An 18,101-nucleotide genomic window follows, 5' to 3' on the forward strand; every position below is an offset into this window, starting at 1 on the left:
CAGTCAATTTGGATAAAGACTATGAAAAATCGTCCAGCTTGATGAACACTCTCTGAACAACAGTCCATTTGGATAAAAACTCTCGAAACAACAGTTCATTTAGATAAAGACTCTATATGAATAACAGTCCATTTGGAAAAAGACTATGAAAAATAGTCCAACTTGATAAAGACTGTAAAAAATAGTCCATTTTGATAGACTCTATGAACAACAGTCAATTTTGATAAAGGCTCTCTGAATAACAGTCCATTTGGATAAAGACAATGTATGAATAACAGTCCATTTGGATAAAGACTCTCTGAATAACAGTCCGTTTGGATAAATACTCTCTGAATAACAGTCAGTTTGGATAAAGACTCTCTGAATTATAGTCCCATTTGGATAAAGACTCTAAATAACACTCCATTTGGATAAAGACTCTCTGAATAACAGTCAATTTGGATAAAGACTCTAAATAACAGTCCATTTGGAAAAAGACTCTATATGAATAACAGTCCATTTGGATAAAGACTCTCTGAATAACAGTCCATTTGGATAAAGACTCTATGAATAACAGTCCATTTGGATAAGGACTCTGAATAACAGTCCATTTGGATAAGGACTCTGAATAACAGTCCATTTGGATAAAGAATTTCTGAATAACAGTCCCTTTGGATAAAGACTACGAAAAACAGTCCATTTAAAAAAAATATATATATTGCACCTTTATTTTAACAGGTAGGCTAGTTGAGAACACGTTCTCATTTACAACTGCAACTTGGCCAAGATAAAGCTAAGCAGTGCGACACAAACAACAATACAGAGTTACACATGGAATGAACAAACATAGTCAATAATACAATAGAAAAAAAGTCTATATACAGTGTGTGCAAATGAGGTAGGATAAGGGTAAAGACTCTCTGAATAACAGGCCATTTGGATAAAGACTATGAATAACAATCCTTTTGGATAAACACTCTCTGAATAAGAGTCCATTTGGAAACAGTCTCTCTGAGTAACAAACCATTTGAATAAAGACTCTCTGAATAACAGTCCATTTGGAAACAGACTCTCTGAATAACAGTCCATTTGGAAAAAGTCTCTCTGAGTAACAGTCTATTTGGTTAAAGACTTTCTGAATAACAGTCCATTTGGATAAAGACTCTCTGGATAAAGATTCACATTTTTTATACCATATAGAGGCAAATTACAGTCGCAACTATTGAATAATTTTTATGTAATAAATAGGACTGTTTTTTCCCAGCTCTTCTTAGAACATGACAAATTCATATTTATTTATTCTATAACTTCTCATTTTTTAATTTCTTTTATTTCACCTTTATTTAACCAGGTAGGCAAGTTGAGAACAAGTTCTCATTTACAATTGCGACCTGGCCAAGATAAAGCAAAGCAGTTTGACACATACAACAACACAGAGTTGCACATGGAGTAAAACAAACATACAGTCAATAATACAGTAGAAAAATAAGTCTATATACAATGTGAGGAAATTAGGTGAGATAAGGGAGGTAAAGGCAAAAAAAGGCCACGGTGGCGAAGTACATACATATAGCAAGTAAAACACTGGAAAGGTAGATTTGCAGTGGAAGAAAGTGCAAAGTAGAATAGAAATAATGGGGTGCAAAGGAGCAAAATAAATAAATAGATACAGTAGGGGAAGAGGTGATTGTTTGGGCTACATTATAGATGGGCTATGTACAGGTGCAGTAATCTGTGAGCTGCTCTGACAGCCGGTGCTTAAAGCTGGTGAAGGAGATAAGTGTTTCCAGTTTCAGAGATTTTTGTAGTTCGTTCCAGTCATTGGCAGCAGAGAACTGGAAGGAGAGACGGTCGAAGGAGGAATTGGCTTTGGGGGTGACCAGTGAGATATACCTGCTGGAGCGCGTGCTACAGGTGGGTGCTGCTATGGTGACCAGCGACCTGAGATAAGGGGGGACTTTACCTAGCAGGGTCTTGTAGATGACCTGGAGCCAGTGGGTTCGGTGACGAGTATGAAGCGAGGGCCAGCCAATGAGAGCGTACAGGTCACGGTGGTGGGTAGTATATGGGGTTTGGTGACAAAACGGATGGCACTGTGATAGACTGCATCCAATTTATTGAGTAGGGTATTGGAGGCTATTTTGTAAATGACATCGCCGAAGTCGAGGATCGGTAGGATGGTCAGTTTTACGAGGGTATGTTTGGCAGCATGAGTGAAGGATGCTTTGTTGCGAAATAGGAAGCCAATTCTAGATTTTACTTTGGATTGGAGATGTTTGATGTTTGATGAGTCTGGAAGGAGAGTTTACAGTCTAACCAGACACCTAGGTATTTGTAGTTGTCCACATATTCTAAGTCAGAACCGTTCAGAGTAGTGATGCTGGACGGGCGGGCAGGTGCAGGCAGCGATCGGTTGAAGAGCATGCATTTAGTTTTACTTGTATTTAAGAGCAGTTGGAGGCCACGGAAGTTGTATGGCATTGAAGCTCATCTGGAGGGTTGTTAACACAGTGTCCAAAGAAGGGCCAGAAGTATACAGAATGGTGTCGTCTGTGTAGAGGTGGATCAGAGACTCACCAGCAGCAAGAGCGACATCATTGATGTATACAGAGAAGAGAGTTGGCCCAAGAATTGAACCCTGTGGCACCCCCATAGAGACTGCCAGAGGCCCGGACAACAGGCCTTCCGATTTGACACGATGAACTCTATCAGAGAAGTAGTTGGTGAACCAGGCGAGGCAATCATTTGAGAAACCAAGACTATTGAGTCTGCTGATGAGGATGTGGTGATTGACAGAGTCGAAAGCCTTGGCCAGGTCAATAAATACGGCTGCACAGTCTTGTTTCTTATCGATGGCGGTTAAGATATAATTTAGGACGTTGAGCGTGGCTGAGGTGCACCCATGACCAGCTCTGAAACCAGATTGCATAGCGGAGAAGGTGCGGTGGGATTCGAAATGGTCGGTAATCTGTTTGTTGACTTGGCTTTCGAAGACCTTAGAAAGGCAGGGTAGGATAGACATAGGTCTGTAGCAGTTTGGGTCAAGAATGTCCCCCCCTTTGAAGAGGGCCGCAGCTGCTTTCCAATCTTTGGGAATCTCAGACGACACGAAAGAGAGGTTGAACAGGCTAGTAATAGGGGTTGCAACAATTTCGGCAGATAATTTTAGAAAGAAAGGGTCCAGATTGTCTAGCTCGGCTGATTTGTAGGGGTCCAGATTTTGCAGCTCTTTCAGAACATCAGCTGACTGGATTTGGGTGAAGGAGAAATGGGGAAGGCTTGGGCGAGTTGCTGTGGGGGGTGCAGTGCTGTTGACCGGGGTAGGGGTAGCCAGGTGGAAAGCATGGCCAGCCGTAGAAAAATGCTTATTGAAATTCTCAATTGTAGTGGATTTATCGGTGGTGACAGAGTTTCCTATCCTCCTATTCCTATCCTCATAAGTCAAGTAGCTTTGGAATAATGATTAATATGTTTAGAAATCAGGATATAGCACCTATGTTATGTCCATGACATCTGCTCTGCAGTTGTGGTACAGAAAAATGTCACTAAATGACAACCTTGCACAGAATACAGAATACAGGCCATGTCATTTCCTCTATGATTTTGGATGTACTGTTAAAATACCTCAGATAGATATAGGAGTATGTTCCTTCACCCTTTCGGAGACAGTAATAGACACAAATCCCCTCCATGCATCGCTTGATTGATTATTTGTTTAGACCGGGCTGCTCTTTGGCTAACTTTATTACAGGACCAAGGCAGTCTACAGGAACAACATTTTCAAAAAGGGCCGTATTACTGTTATTATGACATTATCTGACATGTCCACTCTTTTCTGCCTTCAAAATGACTATGTGAAAGTTTAAAAGGGCAATTCCTCCATCACCAAACCAGTGTCTACATATGTGAAAGCAGAGTGTTTCTATGATCTGTGGTTAAAAAGTCACAGGGTAGGATTAAAAGTAAGAAAAACAATGATTTTCAAAGCCTGCAATGAGTTTCTAGCCAGAGGAAGGGTATTTTCTTGCTCCCTACATCACCATGAATCTCATAGTGTTTGAAAAGCATTGTTTTTAAAGTGTTTTAACTGTTGATGATGTCATTGGTAGAACATTTTAACTTTATATATTGTTTCTACAAAACGTAGAAATGCACCGTTTTCACATACATTTATGTAGACACTGGTATTGTGCTGGAGATAATGAAAATTAGGTTAAAAGTGGTGGAATTTCCCTTTAAGCCTGCAATGGTTCAGGTTGAAATCACCAGCTATCGTCTTGTAAGGCCCGAATCATACATTAAGTTGATATTTCCCAGAAAGTGTGTCTTGGCAAGACACAAACATAATTGAGCCCGCATGCTAGTTAATTTGGGTCTAATATGGTGAACTGAAGGCCTGTTTGGAGATTGAATAGGGAGCTCTCGTAATGATCAGGTCTCAATTGGCCCACCACCGTCCCCCTATGGCGTCTCTGCAACAGTTGCTTAGGAACCACTTCCCCGTTCCCACCAGTCCTTTTGTTGTAGCTCATTGGATGACTTTATTTATTCGCCTTTAGGCCCCGGAGGCTTTTAATGGGTATTTGCTCAGTTTAACTCCCACTGTTCTTTCTGCAGCAAGTTTATTAGCGTCATTTTGCAAACAGTTGTTTACCTGCTCCAGTAGACGTGGGCAAGCCAGATGGGTTCCCTGTAAGGGATTGGGATTCCAAGTTGCCTGGTGTGGCTTCTTTACGTATTTTAAATTGTCAAATAAAATACAAATCCGTTATTTCAGCTTTCATAATCCAATTCGTGGATTTGAAATAATCCTTTGACTTAATTATGTTTTTCTCCCTCGATATACAGATGTCTTGAATTGGAGGGAAGTGGTGAGACTGGCATTAATCCAGTGAAGTATTAAGAATGAACCATACATGTCCCATACAGTATGTAGCAGATGGCTAAGTACATCGCTGCTGCCTTCCTGAGACCAAGAAATACTGTTGTCCCAGATCCAGAAATGCCTCAGCTGGTACTTCTTGAGTATTTGTGTTATGGTGCAGAGGGTTCTGAGTTTGCACCCAGGTCAAGGAGGAATTTCCACTTTGTCACAATATGCATGCCTTACATTACTGTGCACTGTACTGTCCAGGGGGCATAGTCTGCAAGTTGTCATTTACTGTACTGAGTTTGAATTTGCTAGATTTGAATCTGGACCAATCACCTTTGCCTACATGATGACTTCCTTAATTCTATAGTAAAACACCTACTACAGCTCAATATCAACTCCTTTCCAGGTGATTACATGCAAGTCCTGCCACTAAGTCACTAGAGTCATACCACAGAGTAAATGTTACAGGCTTATACTCTCCTGCTCATAAGTAAAACTGCTATTGTCACCCCAAATGAAGTTAGGGTGGGACTTATGATGCACATCCCCTACTTATGTTCAATATCCACTTAAAAAAAAGACAGTCAAGTTAGTTGTGCTTGCCAGACTAAATTATTTATGCTGTAATTGATCGCTCCTGGCAAAAGCTGGGCTCCTGTCCATGATAAATGGTATGGTTCGGGCCAGTTAAGGGATCGTTATCATCGTTAACAGGCAATATAGCAGCTACTCTCTTAATGTCCTTGAGGATTTGATTACACGAGAATCACTGTCAGTTATGTTACTTTCAATAAGACTGTCTGACAGCTAACTGTCTACTGCATAGTATTTTATTGGCGGGTCTCAGGGTGAAGTGAATTGACCATAATTGATGTTAAGTTAACACAGTCACAAGTGGACTCATAACTAGAGCCTAACTCTATAATGTCATTGTTTATAGGGGGTCATCTGTGTCATATTCAACACATGCTGTTGTGTGGTTTAATAGAAAAGCTCACTTGATATTGATTATTGCTTGGATCCACTAATACTCTACTATGACCTACCATCTCTGAAAGCCAGGACAGGTCTATTAAACATAAGAAGCTGATTGAAAGTAATTATTACGCCTACTTATTTAGTCACATCTGCTGCCCTGTGGCACTCAGGTGGTCGCTCAGAGTGCACAACACGTGGAGAACATGCCTCTGAGACTCGAGGCTAATCCTCACATAGAAATATATGATTTTTCTATTTCTTTGAATCATCGCCCTTCTACCTTGACGTCAATAACCATGAGGAGTGAATTGGTGCTCTTTCTGCCAGTATAGGGCCCTTGTAATTACTGTTTGACTATGACTTATTGGAAGGCTCTATTATTTGCAGCCGCTGCCCAAGGACGCACAAGGCCCGGTGCTCTCGTAGTGCTCATACAGGGAGCTTTGCTTTGAATATGCCACTAAACAGTTGCTTGGCTCGGAGAGCACTGCCAGGAGCTAAACAAATCAGTCAATGTGAATAGAGATCACGACAGTGAAAAATACCCACGTTTTTAGCATTAACTTTGATACCCTTTTTTTTTACTTCTGCACACTTTTTCTATGCAAGCTGTATTGAGGATGATTTCCCTTTTAACATTTTCCTTTCTCTATAAGGTTATGGAAAATGTCTAGGAGTGCAGAAAGCGATTCCACAATATTGCCGCTTAGATAATTTTGCCGATCTGCCTCCCCTCGAACTCTGAATTGTATTAATATTTAATCACATTATAAATTGTATGAGGAATACAATTACCAAGGTAAATACACCTGTTCCGCCAAGCAAGAAATTGAGAAAATCCCACTGCAAGCAGCTTTCCCTCTCAAGGTGAGCTTTAGGAAAATGAATGCAGCAACTTGAAGAGATTTGCAACGTGGTAATCCGCCTTTCTATTCATTTGCTTCCCCCAGTTTGTCAGTTCAAAGGAACTCGCAAGAGAGGGTGTAGTGTTCTCCCTCCAACTTTTATTTACTCACTTTGCTTGCACATAGAAATCCATAGAAATTATGGCTCCATCTGGAGAAATAGGTGCAACATCCATTGCTTCTTCTGTCTAGGATTTTCTTCAGCCAATGTCTAGATGTTGCATTACCAGATTATATGTTCTTGTTCTATTGTTGCACTCATATTTTTTATCCTTTTGTGGTCGCCTCGCATGTCATTGAGAAATACATTCCCTAGTACATTGCTGTGCTCATAATTATCTGATAATTAATTAATCCTGTATGTAATGACTCAGCTCTGGTGATGAACCCTGATTTGACACTTCATCTGCAGCATCCTTGTTTGGAGGGAGTACCGGCCATTTACACCAGTATTGTCAAATGACAAATCTATTATAACATCATGTATAATAATAATAATAGTAAAATAGGGTATATACAGTATATATTTGTGTATGTTTGAGGGGCAGTTATTTTCCGAAAATTCTGCACATAGCAGAGCAGAATTGAAAAGGATTAGTAGAATAAATGACAGTTGTGGTCAGGTTACAGCTACACTACATTAAACAGTCAAGAGGCTCCTCAGTGAAGTCCATAAGCTTCATGTGCTGGGCTACACCTCTTCCTCTCCTCACTGAAGCATGACAACCCAGAGAAAGCAAGAGAGAGCGAGGGAGGGAGGGAGGGAGACAGATAGAGAGGGAGGGAGAGAGAGGGAGGGAGACGGATAGAGAACGAGGGAGGGAAAGAGAGTGAGGGAGATGGATAGAGAGAGAGGAAGGGAGAGAGAATGAGGAAGATGGATAGAGAGAGAGGAAGGGAGAGAGAGAGAGAGAGTGAGGGAGACAGATAGAGAGAGAGAGGAAGGAAGGGAGAGAGAGTGAGGGAGAGACAGTATGGGAGACAGATAGAGAGAGAGGAAGGGAGAGAGAGTGAGTGAGACAGATAGAGAGAGAGGGAGAGAGACTGAGTGAGACGGATAGAGAGAGAGGAAGCGAGAGAGTGCGGGAGAGAGAGTGAGGGACACAGATAGAGAAAGAGGGAAGGAGAGACAGAGTGAGGCAGACGGAGCGAGAGAGAGGCAGGGAGAGAGAAAGGGAGGCAGCCAACTCCTTCCTCAGACCCAGAGCTGTAGTTTCCATGACTGCCTTCAACGTTAATACTCACTCTCTCCCTTCCGTCCTCACCTCTCCTTCCACAGTAATGAAAGACTGAGGCAGTACCTGCAGAATGGTCATGAGAGGATAATGGAATCACACAGGATAATAAGGCCATGTTTGATCTGTGCAGAGCCACTCAGGGGTGCTGCGGTGTAGTCCAAAGGGAGGGGCTGGCTTCATCTGCTGTTAGTGTGTGAGAGATGAGACCCTATCTCTTGATCGTCTCACTGCACACGTGCAACCCAGTTAATATATGTCTGCGCCTACTGGCCGTGACCAGATGGATGCAGGCCTTACTGTAGCGACAGGGAAGAGTGGGGCTGCTGGAGTACCTTGGCCATGGGCTGGGGAAATGTGTGGAGTGTCCTCAACAGCTCTGTGCCGGAGTGGGAAGGCCTTGACTGGGGAGGAGAGAGAGTGAGGGGTGAAGAAGAATGCGACATGCATGCCATCAAAGCTATGGAAAAGTTACACTTGCCTTGTTTGCACCTTCACTTCTTTTGAACTTTTATGTGTCTCACATTCTACTCCATGGCTGCGTCTGAACAGCCAACAAACAGACAAGAGGCTGAATAGTTCATCAAATTCCTATCAAATACTGGTCATCAATGGAGCTTCGAGGGGGAAAGAGCAAATGTTTATTTCAGATGTAGGATCTTAATCACTCTTTTGTTGCAGAGAATTTTCCACAGCAGGAAATGCAAACTTCTAGTGTATTTGAGATTTAAAAGGCTTCTTTCTAAAGTTAGCAATTTCCACTTTGAAATTTCAGACCTGATTTGCCCTAATGAAAAATGTATCAACCCTTACAAATGAATTATAATCCACATAATAATTCACATTTCTTGTTTCCTGCTGTAGCAAACTGACTGAAATTATGATCCTACATTTATCATTCTTCCAGGTTTGCTCAAGCTGCTGCCATCAGCCTGCCTCTAATCTGTAGGTATCTGGCGTACACTCGACTCCAAATTGCTGTTTATTCTTTCCTATGGGTGATGAAGCCCCAGTATTGCTCTGAATGCTGCAAGGAGGATGGTCTGTGGCTGCTTGACTCCAGTGCTGACACAACACTATTCCTGAAAGAGCTGCTGCTTGATTTACCCAGGCAAAATGTGACAGTAATTGTAAAGATTTATATCAATAGGAAAAAGCTGACAAAGCCGCATGGCTATCAGATCTGACAGACTTAATGAGTGTTGAAATGTTGCATGTCACACTAAAGTCCTGCTTCACCATGTATAACTCTAATGATTTCCGTTGTACTGACCTTGGTCCTCAGTATTCCTCTTCCTTATGAAATCTAGGTACATGTGAGAATTTACCTCGACCATCTAGTAAATGACATGGACAACACCGCAACAATTCCGTCGATTTGTCCAGGCATATTCCCCTCTTTTTACTTTATTTTTTATCTTAAGCGGTTTAAACATTCTTTAAAGTCAGTGCTGTAGAAGCAACATACTATATGGACTATCAAGCATAACGTTATCTCCCAGACAACTTCAAGTCTTCCTGTTGCATGAAAGATTGGAAATCTGCCAGATTTCACCAGATGTTAGATAGCTTCCTGCTTAACTGTTTGCACAGTGTCACATGGCCTTAGACTGTAACGTTGTCAAACAACAACACAAGTTATAATAGTGTTTCATTGTGTGTCAAAGTAAGCTCTTCGTCGAACAAAGGAACAGGAAATGAATTGGATTCTGTTTCACTGTGTGGGAACACCATCCTGAGTGTTGTTTCTATTAGTCTCTTTGCTGTGTTTACTGTGTTTTCTGTGTTTACTGTGCTTGCTGTCTTTACTGTCTTTGCTGTGTTTACTGTGTTTACTGTGCTTGCTGTCTTTGCTGTGTTAACTGTGTTTACTGTGCTTGCTGTCTTTGCTGTCTTTTCTGTGTTTACTGTGCTTGCTGTCATTGCTGTCTTCACTGTGCTTGCTGTCTTTACTGTGTTTACAGTGCTTGCTGTGTTTACTGTGCCTGTTGTGTTTACTGTGCCTGCTGTCTCTGCTGTCTCTGCTGTGCTTGCTGTCTTTGCTGTCTTTGCTGTCTTTGCTCTGTTTACTGTGGGTGCATTCACTTGAGAGATTGGTTAGACAGCCAGACTGGAGCACAATGCCAACATTTTACAAGCCTTCTCTTTCTCATAATTCCATGTATTTTCTCGAACACTTTCAAAGTTGACTTGTCCTCCAAGAGGAATACAATTTAAAGTAAAATTTGTATAACTCTCCTGTCTGTAGTACAGAATCGTATAGTTAAAAACCTACCTTGTGTCTCTCTTGTTGTGATGTGTGTTGTTTTGACCTATATTTTTATTTTTAAACCCAGCCCCTGTCCCCGCAGGCCTTTTGCCTTTTGGTAGGCCATCATTGTAAATAAGAATTTGTTCTTAACTGACTTGCCAAGTTAAATATAATAAAGGTAAAAAAAAATAATAAAGATATTTCATTCTTTGAATTTGGAGCACATTTCTGCTCGAAACATCTGCTTTTCTTATAATGGGAATCACAAGTGTTTTGGTAATTCCATCCCATCTAAAACCTCCCTCCCCTTTCAGTGCACTCTGAAATTACCAATGGAATGAAGTTTGGACTTTTTTCCTTCAAGAGACTCAGTAGTTTTACCAGCTAGAACGGGTGAATCTGAAGGAATTCTCCTCTGGGCTTGCATTATGGAAAATAGCTCTCAGTCCAGCAGTCAACAGGCTCTATGGAAAGATGTGAGTCTTAATGTCTTTTTTGTTGTTGCTAATTGATCATACTATACCGATTGTAGAAATACTGGTAATAAGTAGTAATGAATTCAGAATTTATATTACTGGGTGATGAAAAGATAATGAATGCAATTACAATGACAACAAATGTCAGTATTTTGTCATGCATATTGGGGAAAAAACTACCTTACAGAGAATAGAGCCATTGCAATTGGTATATTGTGAGTTTTAGGTGGGTTGAGAGACCTGAAGGTCATGATGAGGCTAAGATAAATAAAATAAAACAAATGCCTAGAGTTATATCTGATATCATACAGTCACCGAATGTTTTCTCTTTGGAATCACAAGTAGAATGGGACTTGATATTGGTGCCTGACTGAGTGTTTCCAGAGGCATATTTTCCTCATCTTTCCTCTCCGCCTTTCCTCCTTGGGTCCTTGTGTTGTTTATTCTTCCTCAGACTCACCTGAGCTAGGGGCCTTTATTCCTCAATAACATGTGTTATCACGTACAGTGAGATTTCAATATGTCTGTGGCTGTTTTTGAGTGCTTATTGCTCTCTGACAGAATAAAAATCCACATTGCCTCTATAATCCATAGATATTCTCCCGAATAATGTGATGTTGGACATAAAGTTCTGCTTCTTAATAGTGACAGTGACTTGCTATTTATTTCACCTGTCGTGTGTCTATGCTTTTGGTACCAAATGAAAATTGTACATTCCAATAAGAGATCAAGAATCTGTTCGTCCATCACACTCTTCTCTCATGTGAAGATTTTGTCAAATGTTACAACAGACTCGCTAAGATGTGAATAGAGGGAATCAATATGATTGTACTGAATCCAAAGTGGACTACTCTTAGTCCAGTCTTGTGGAATAATTGAAACGTTTTGTTTGTGTGTTACCTTAAGGATGGCAAAAATGCCCATTGCCATGACCCCGTCCTGCCCCGTTGTTTAGCTCTTGCAGGTTTTTATTTTTTCTTTAGTTTTTTTAAGTAAGTGCTCCATCCCTCTCTCTTTCTATCTCAGAACAGCAGGGGTCCTCAGGCTCCCTCATCAGAGACTGAGTCCTGCTATAGAGGTACCAACCACCTGGCTGATTGTCAACCCTAAAACCTGATTAAGACTGGTCGACAGGCAGTCATCTGTCTGTAAACGCTCTACTCCTCTCACTTCCTCTCCACCCCCCCCCCCCCCCCCCCTTCTCTCTCTCTCCCTCTCTCTTTCTCTGAGCAATTTATATTCTGTGCAAACTGTACTCGACACAAGTTTCCACTGCTTATGCAAGCTGCTGGAGAGAGTAGACTTAGGACACATTTTTTTCCACGCTGGGAGAAATTCTCTTTATGATAGGTATTTCTGGCCCTGTGATTATGTAGCCTTCTGTTTCCTATCATCATACCTTGAGAGGAGAGCCTGTGCCTTGATGTGCCACATTGGATGTTTATGGCTACTGCTATGGTTTATCACATACACTACATGACAAAAACTATGTGGACACCAGCTTGTTGAAAAATTCATTCCAAAATCATGGGCAATAATATGGAGTTGGTCCCCCCTTTGCTGCTATATCAGCCTCCACTCTTCTGGGAAGGCTTTCCACTAGATGTTGGAACGTTGCTGCGGGGACTTGCTTCCACTCAGCCACAAGAGGTTAGTGAGGTCGGGCACTGATGTTGGGCGATTAGGCCTGGCTCGCAGTTGGCATTCCAATTCATCCCAAAGGTGTTCGATGGGGTTGAGGTCAGGGCTCTGTGCAGGCCAGTCAAGTTCTTCCACACCAATCTCGACAAACCATTTCTGTATGGACCTCGCTTTGTGCATCGTCATGCTGAAGCAGGAAGGGCCTTCCCCAAATTGTTGCCACAAAGTTGGAAGCACAGAATCGTCTAGAATGTCATTGTATGCTATAGCATTAAGACTTCCCTTCACTGGAACTAAGGGGCCTAACCAAACCATGAAAAACAGCCCCAGACCATTATTCCTCCTCCAACAAACTTTACAGTGCATTCGGGCAGGTATCGTTCTTCTGGCATCCGCCAAATCCAGATTCATCTGTTGGACTGCCAGATGGTGAAGTGTGATTCACCCCTCCAGAGAACGAGTTTCCACTGCTCCAGAGTCCAATGGCTGCGAGCTTTACACCACTCCAGCCGACGCTTGGCATTGCGCATGGTGATCTTAGGCTTGTGTGCGGCTGCTCGGCCATGGAAACCAATTTCATGAAGCTCGCAAAGTTCTTGTGCGGACGTTGCTTCCAGAGGCAGTTTGGAACTCGGTAGTGAGTGTTGCAACTGAGGAGAGACTATTTTTACGCGCTATGTGCTTCAGCACTCGGTGGTCCCGCTGTGTGAGCTTGTGTGGCCTACCACTTAGAGTCTGAGATTTTGTTGTTCCTAGACATTTCCACTTCACAATAACAGCACTTACAGTTGACCGGGGCAGCTCTAGCAGGGCAGAAATTTTACAACCTGACTTGTTGGAAAGGTGGCAGCCTATGACCGTGCCACGTTGAAAGTCACTGAGCTCTTCAGTAAGGCCATTCTACTGCCAATTTTTGTCTATGGAGATTGCATGGCTGTGTGCTCAATTTTAGTCACCTGTCAACAACGGGTGTGGCTGAAATAGCTGAATCCACTTATTTGAAGGGGGATCCACATATTGTATATATAGTGTACATGTGCATTATATGTGCATACAAAATACATACATTTCACTTTTGCATTCTTCATGTTGATAGTATGCTTGGATCTATCAGGGATGAAAGCCAGATAGTTCTCTCTCCGCGTCTGGATTTCTATCTGTCCATCTCTATAAATCCATATTCTTGCTGGTTATTAGATAGACATTAGTCATCAAACATTGGCAGCATCATATTCTTGATCATATCATCATCTTATCACCTTATAAGCAAGTTTAGTGTAAATTACGACTCAATAAGAATCTATAGAAGCCCAATATACACGTTTAGCAAGCACTTAGCAAGCACGATGACAGTCATTCAATTCTACCTTAATTCATAGTTGTTCATTAATCATTTGTTCTGCATTCCTAAACAACATATTGTGTTTGAACAGCGTATACTTTTTATCATCACCTTAGATGCAAGAAGATGGCCCGATTCTTTTAAGGAATAACAATTTTGCTAATTGAAGTTTGCTCCGTTTTCGATGTCTTCTTTTCATGGTCCTCGGAAACCTTTGAAAGCAGTCCAGTGTGAATTAGAACATTTCATTCCCTCACCCCTGGAGCTTTGAGGGGGAACAAAAGCCCTGTTTTATTAATTTGTGGCCTTGAGCTCTGGGAATTGTCCAGTGGGGAGAGTTTTAATTGGAGGAAACATTTAATAAACGTGACCTTTTAGTATCTCTGCAGCACTGCAAATTTTCCATATGCTGATTATTTACTTTGTGCGGGCATAGTAAGGTACTTCCAGAAAGTAGTTCTTCAAAGTTCCAGGCATATGTTTATCACCAACTTCATCAATGGAAGCCTGGAAACAGAGAGTAAGGAGTTGTACAGGTGGCAAGGTTGCCGATTTTTCAATCTCCAATTCCTTTTTCAGATGCCTTCTCCTAGTTCTTCTCAAGGGACTGCAATGTTGTACAAGGTTCACAATGACACAATGATTTTATTGATATAATTATTGATATCATATTTCTGCAACGTTGTGGAGTAGGCCTATAGAGGCTATGGAGAGTAAGCAACATTAGGAATCTTGCATCAATAAATGATTGTCAGACACTATTTCAATTACGTCATGTTATAATATGGTTATTACAATGTTATAACACTACCATTGGAATAACAAAATCCTCACTGCCGGTGTATACCAAGAGTTGAGAGACTATTTGAAAGTTTTAAATTATAGTTACTTCTTCAAGGACATTATATGATATGTAAATGAACCACGCTGAGGTGTGAATGGATTAGCAGTGCTTCTCATTTCAAATGTTCTTCTTAGGTGGAGGTCGGAAAAGAGAAGAAGACCAGGTGCCGGAGTTACCAGCGAGGAGCCCTGATTCTAGGTGTGGTCTTCTTGATGTTAACCCTGGGCATCTTCAGCCTCAGACACTTCTGGAGCCCAAATCTGGGGAGGGTAAGGCCTGGTTTATGTCTGTAACAGTAGTATTGCTTCATGATTCATAATATTTGTTGTTTTAGCTTGTTATTGGAGTCATAAAGTTGAATGGCCTTTTTCAAGTTCTATCAACTTTGAATTTCAAGCTATCCTAATTTACACCAAATTTACTTTGACTAAGTCAACTTCACCATTTGTCATTATAACCTACTATTCCTAGTTAAATCAATTTCAACTTTAGTTAGGATAACTACATTTACTTTGACTAATAAAATAAAGTCAGGTCAACTTTACAGTCAGTATAACCTACGATTTATAGTTTAATCAATTTAGTAGAAATAACTAGCCTCCATTTTGAAATGACTTCGTATTTTCAATTAATCTAACTTACTATCAAGTTAAGTAGACTATATATACATTGACATAACAACCCTAACCCTGACCATAACAATTATATAACACAGATATCAGTAGGGAACATAATGCTCCCATCTGTCTCTTGCTCAATGTGTGAGCTTTTAGTCAACCAACCAACACAACACTTTAACTACAACGACGTTCTCAGTAACGGTTAAAGAAAACATTTATTGTTACTTTTAACATGTGGTTTGTATATCTACCTTTGTTGAATTCAGTAAGTGAAGTTGCTCTGGATAAAGCATCTGCTAAGTGACCAAAATGTAAATGTCAAAATTAAGGGTTGCATTATTCTAAGAGCTCAGCACCCCCAAAATAAGTTGAAGTCATCTGAACTCGACATTTTTAGTCAACGTAACTCTTATGTTGCTTCATTAGATTTTATTTTTTGGTTGTGAATTTCCAAGTTGAGTAAACACGTAGTTCTTAGCTGATTCAACTTCATTTCATAAGTTAAGACAATTAGATAAATTGTAGTTATCTAAACTTTACGTTTACCGTCAACACAACTGTTATGTTGCTACAGTTGTTTTGACCTCATGGTGAATTTCTAAGTTTAGTAAACACATTGTTTGTTGCTAACTCAACTTGATTTAATAAGTTATGACATTTTGAGTGAGTTGAAGTCAACTCAATTTAATTATTTTTTCGGCTCAACCCAATTTTGCAAATTTTCTTGACTTGGCTACATAAAATGAGTCATTTTAACTGAATCTCAATATATTTTATTTTACAATGTACACTAGAGTCATAGTAAAGGTTTGGTCTAGGGAGGGTAAGGCTTGGCTTATGTCAGTAACAGTAGTATTGCTTCATGATTAACTAGTACACTAGAGTTGTGGAAAAGGTTTAGTTTGGGCCTCAGCAAGGTAAGGCCTGGTTTATGTCAATAACTGTGGAATGTCATAATGACTCATTGTATTGCTTCACAATAAACCAGCATACTAAGTTTACATCGCTCTTATCAAACTAGCTCATGTCCGACCTTGAAACGGGTTAAAAGTTACACATCTGTTCATCCTTCTCTACCATGAAAACAGCTACGTATATTGATGTCATGCTTCAATGCTGTATGGCCCAGCTTTTAATGGAAAGTTAGAATTGTTAGGACTCAGGATAAAAGACCCACTCCAGCTTTTCTTGACCAAATCCTATCTATGACTTCCATGGAAAATGTGTTGAAATGGAGAGAGATGGCCACACAAAGAGCCAAGACAGCCTTAGTCTGCAGTCAGTATAATACTGCACTGAATTAAAAGCTCTATTGGCTCTATCGAAGCTCTATCGAAAAGACAGCTGTGTTTTGAAATGACTGTCTCAATGTCTTGGTTTTCGCATATGTAATTTGAAGAAGCTTTCATGTTATACGATGATATCTCTTGTTGGAAATGTTTTATTGCAGCGTCATTTATCATTTTGTCTGTTAACTTCTCTCTACTCGCAGTGTAAATATGTTTACGCAATTGGTGCTCCTGATACCTCTGTCCAATCGACCTTAATTGCGGTTGACCACATTGGCAGCACTAGAACTCAAGCCTCTTCATGTTATAATTGGAGTAAACTCTTGTCTGAGCCATTCGTCTTGTGAAAATCCAATTCACTCACTTTTGATGGAGAGCATTTTCACTCCGCTTCTTTCCCCCAGATTCCCCATGGGGGAAAAAAAAGCTAATTTACTCAAGACCATGGAAAAATAAATACATCGATACTTTCTTCTCAAGGAACATTAGCCAGTATTTGTGTTCCAGGCGCTACCTTGAATGAGAGAAAAGAACTGTAAATGATTTTGCTTCTTGTACAGAATATTTAGACCAATGATAAAAAGACCCACTAACTAGACTAGATATTTCAATGTCGACAGTAAACCACAGTAGTCCATATGCTTGAACAAATAATACAAATGGATTACTGTTAATAGGGGCCTTCAATTAGCAATAATACAACTATTTTATATACTATGTATACTGTACAACAACCAGCTTCAATAACCCTCTCTTAAGAAGCTATTGGAATAATATTAAAGAAAAATATCCTTTTTGTTGAAATGTAGCACAGGTAAGTTGTGAATTGCTGTACGCATCAAAATGGGAACTTTTAATTTCACATGAGGGATAGTGCTGGAAGGTAACAGAGCACAGGCTAATCAAGGTACAGCGAAACACTCTGTATGGACAGGCATTGTCCACCTTCTCCTCCTCCTTGCTCACCAGGTATAAATCACCTTTGGGTCTGTCTTCTTTGTCCTTGTTAAATATTTCATGCCGGAGGTGGAGGAGTCATTATTTCCACTTTAATAAGCTGTGATCACTCTCACGTGGCACATAATGCCCGCATCCCAAATGCCACTATGGCCCCTGGTCAAAAGTAGTGCACTATAAATGGAATAGGGTGCCATTTAGGACGCAACCAATGTGTTGAGGGCAGATGCTTCCCAGGGATTGGACATCAAACCCGTGGCCCCTCACTTCCCCTTTAATGGGGTCTTGAGGGGAGGCCCCGTTCTCTGGCCTTCATCAGTGAGAAGGATGGAGCCGCTTCAAAGCCCAATCACCTGTCTGTCTGCCTGATGGGAAGCCCCCTTAGACACACTGCAGTAAAACACACCAATTGTATCCTCGCCAAGCCCATCTGGGGACTCATCTGAAGGAGAGTTTGAACAGAGAATGGGAGTGTGTGTGTGTGTGTGTGTGTGTGTGTGTGTGTGTGTGTGTGTGTGTGTGTGTGTGTGTGTGTGTGTGTGTGTGTGTGCATAAAAAGGCTGTGTTTCCACAGACAATGACAACTGTATACAGTATATGCAAACATTACAGCTTTAGGCAGTCACAACTTCACAGCTCCCAATAAATATTTCAACCACAATAATATATATTTGATGCACAACTTCCTCTGCCTATGTGGATGAGTCTCTT

General features: G+C 40.8%; 1 protein-coding gene across 1 annotated transcript in view; it reads left to right on the plus strand.

The window, feature by feature from the left end:
* The first annotated feature begins 10,544 nt into the window (after window positions 1-10,544).
* The window catches only part of tnmd (tenomodulin), a 74,359-nt gene continuing 66,802 nt past the window's right edge, over window positions 10,545-18,101 (plus strand). The window contains exons 1-2 of the mRNA XM_014199076.3: window positions 10,545-10,697; window positions 14,659-14,793. Coding sequence (XP_014054551.1) covers window positions 10,650-10,697; window positions 14,659-14,793 — 183 coding nt within the window. The 5' untranslated portion in view covers window positions 10,545-10,649. The remainder of the gene's footprint in view (window positions 10,698-14,658; window positions 14,794-18,101) is intronic.

This window comes from Salmo salar, chromosome 05 (assembly GCF_965601325.2).
Source record: "Salmo salar chromosome 05, fSalSal1, whole genome shotgun sequence".
NCBI classification, from domain to species: Eukaryota; Metazoa; Chordata; class Actinopteri; order Salmoniformes; family Salmonidae; genus Salmo; species Salmo salar.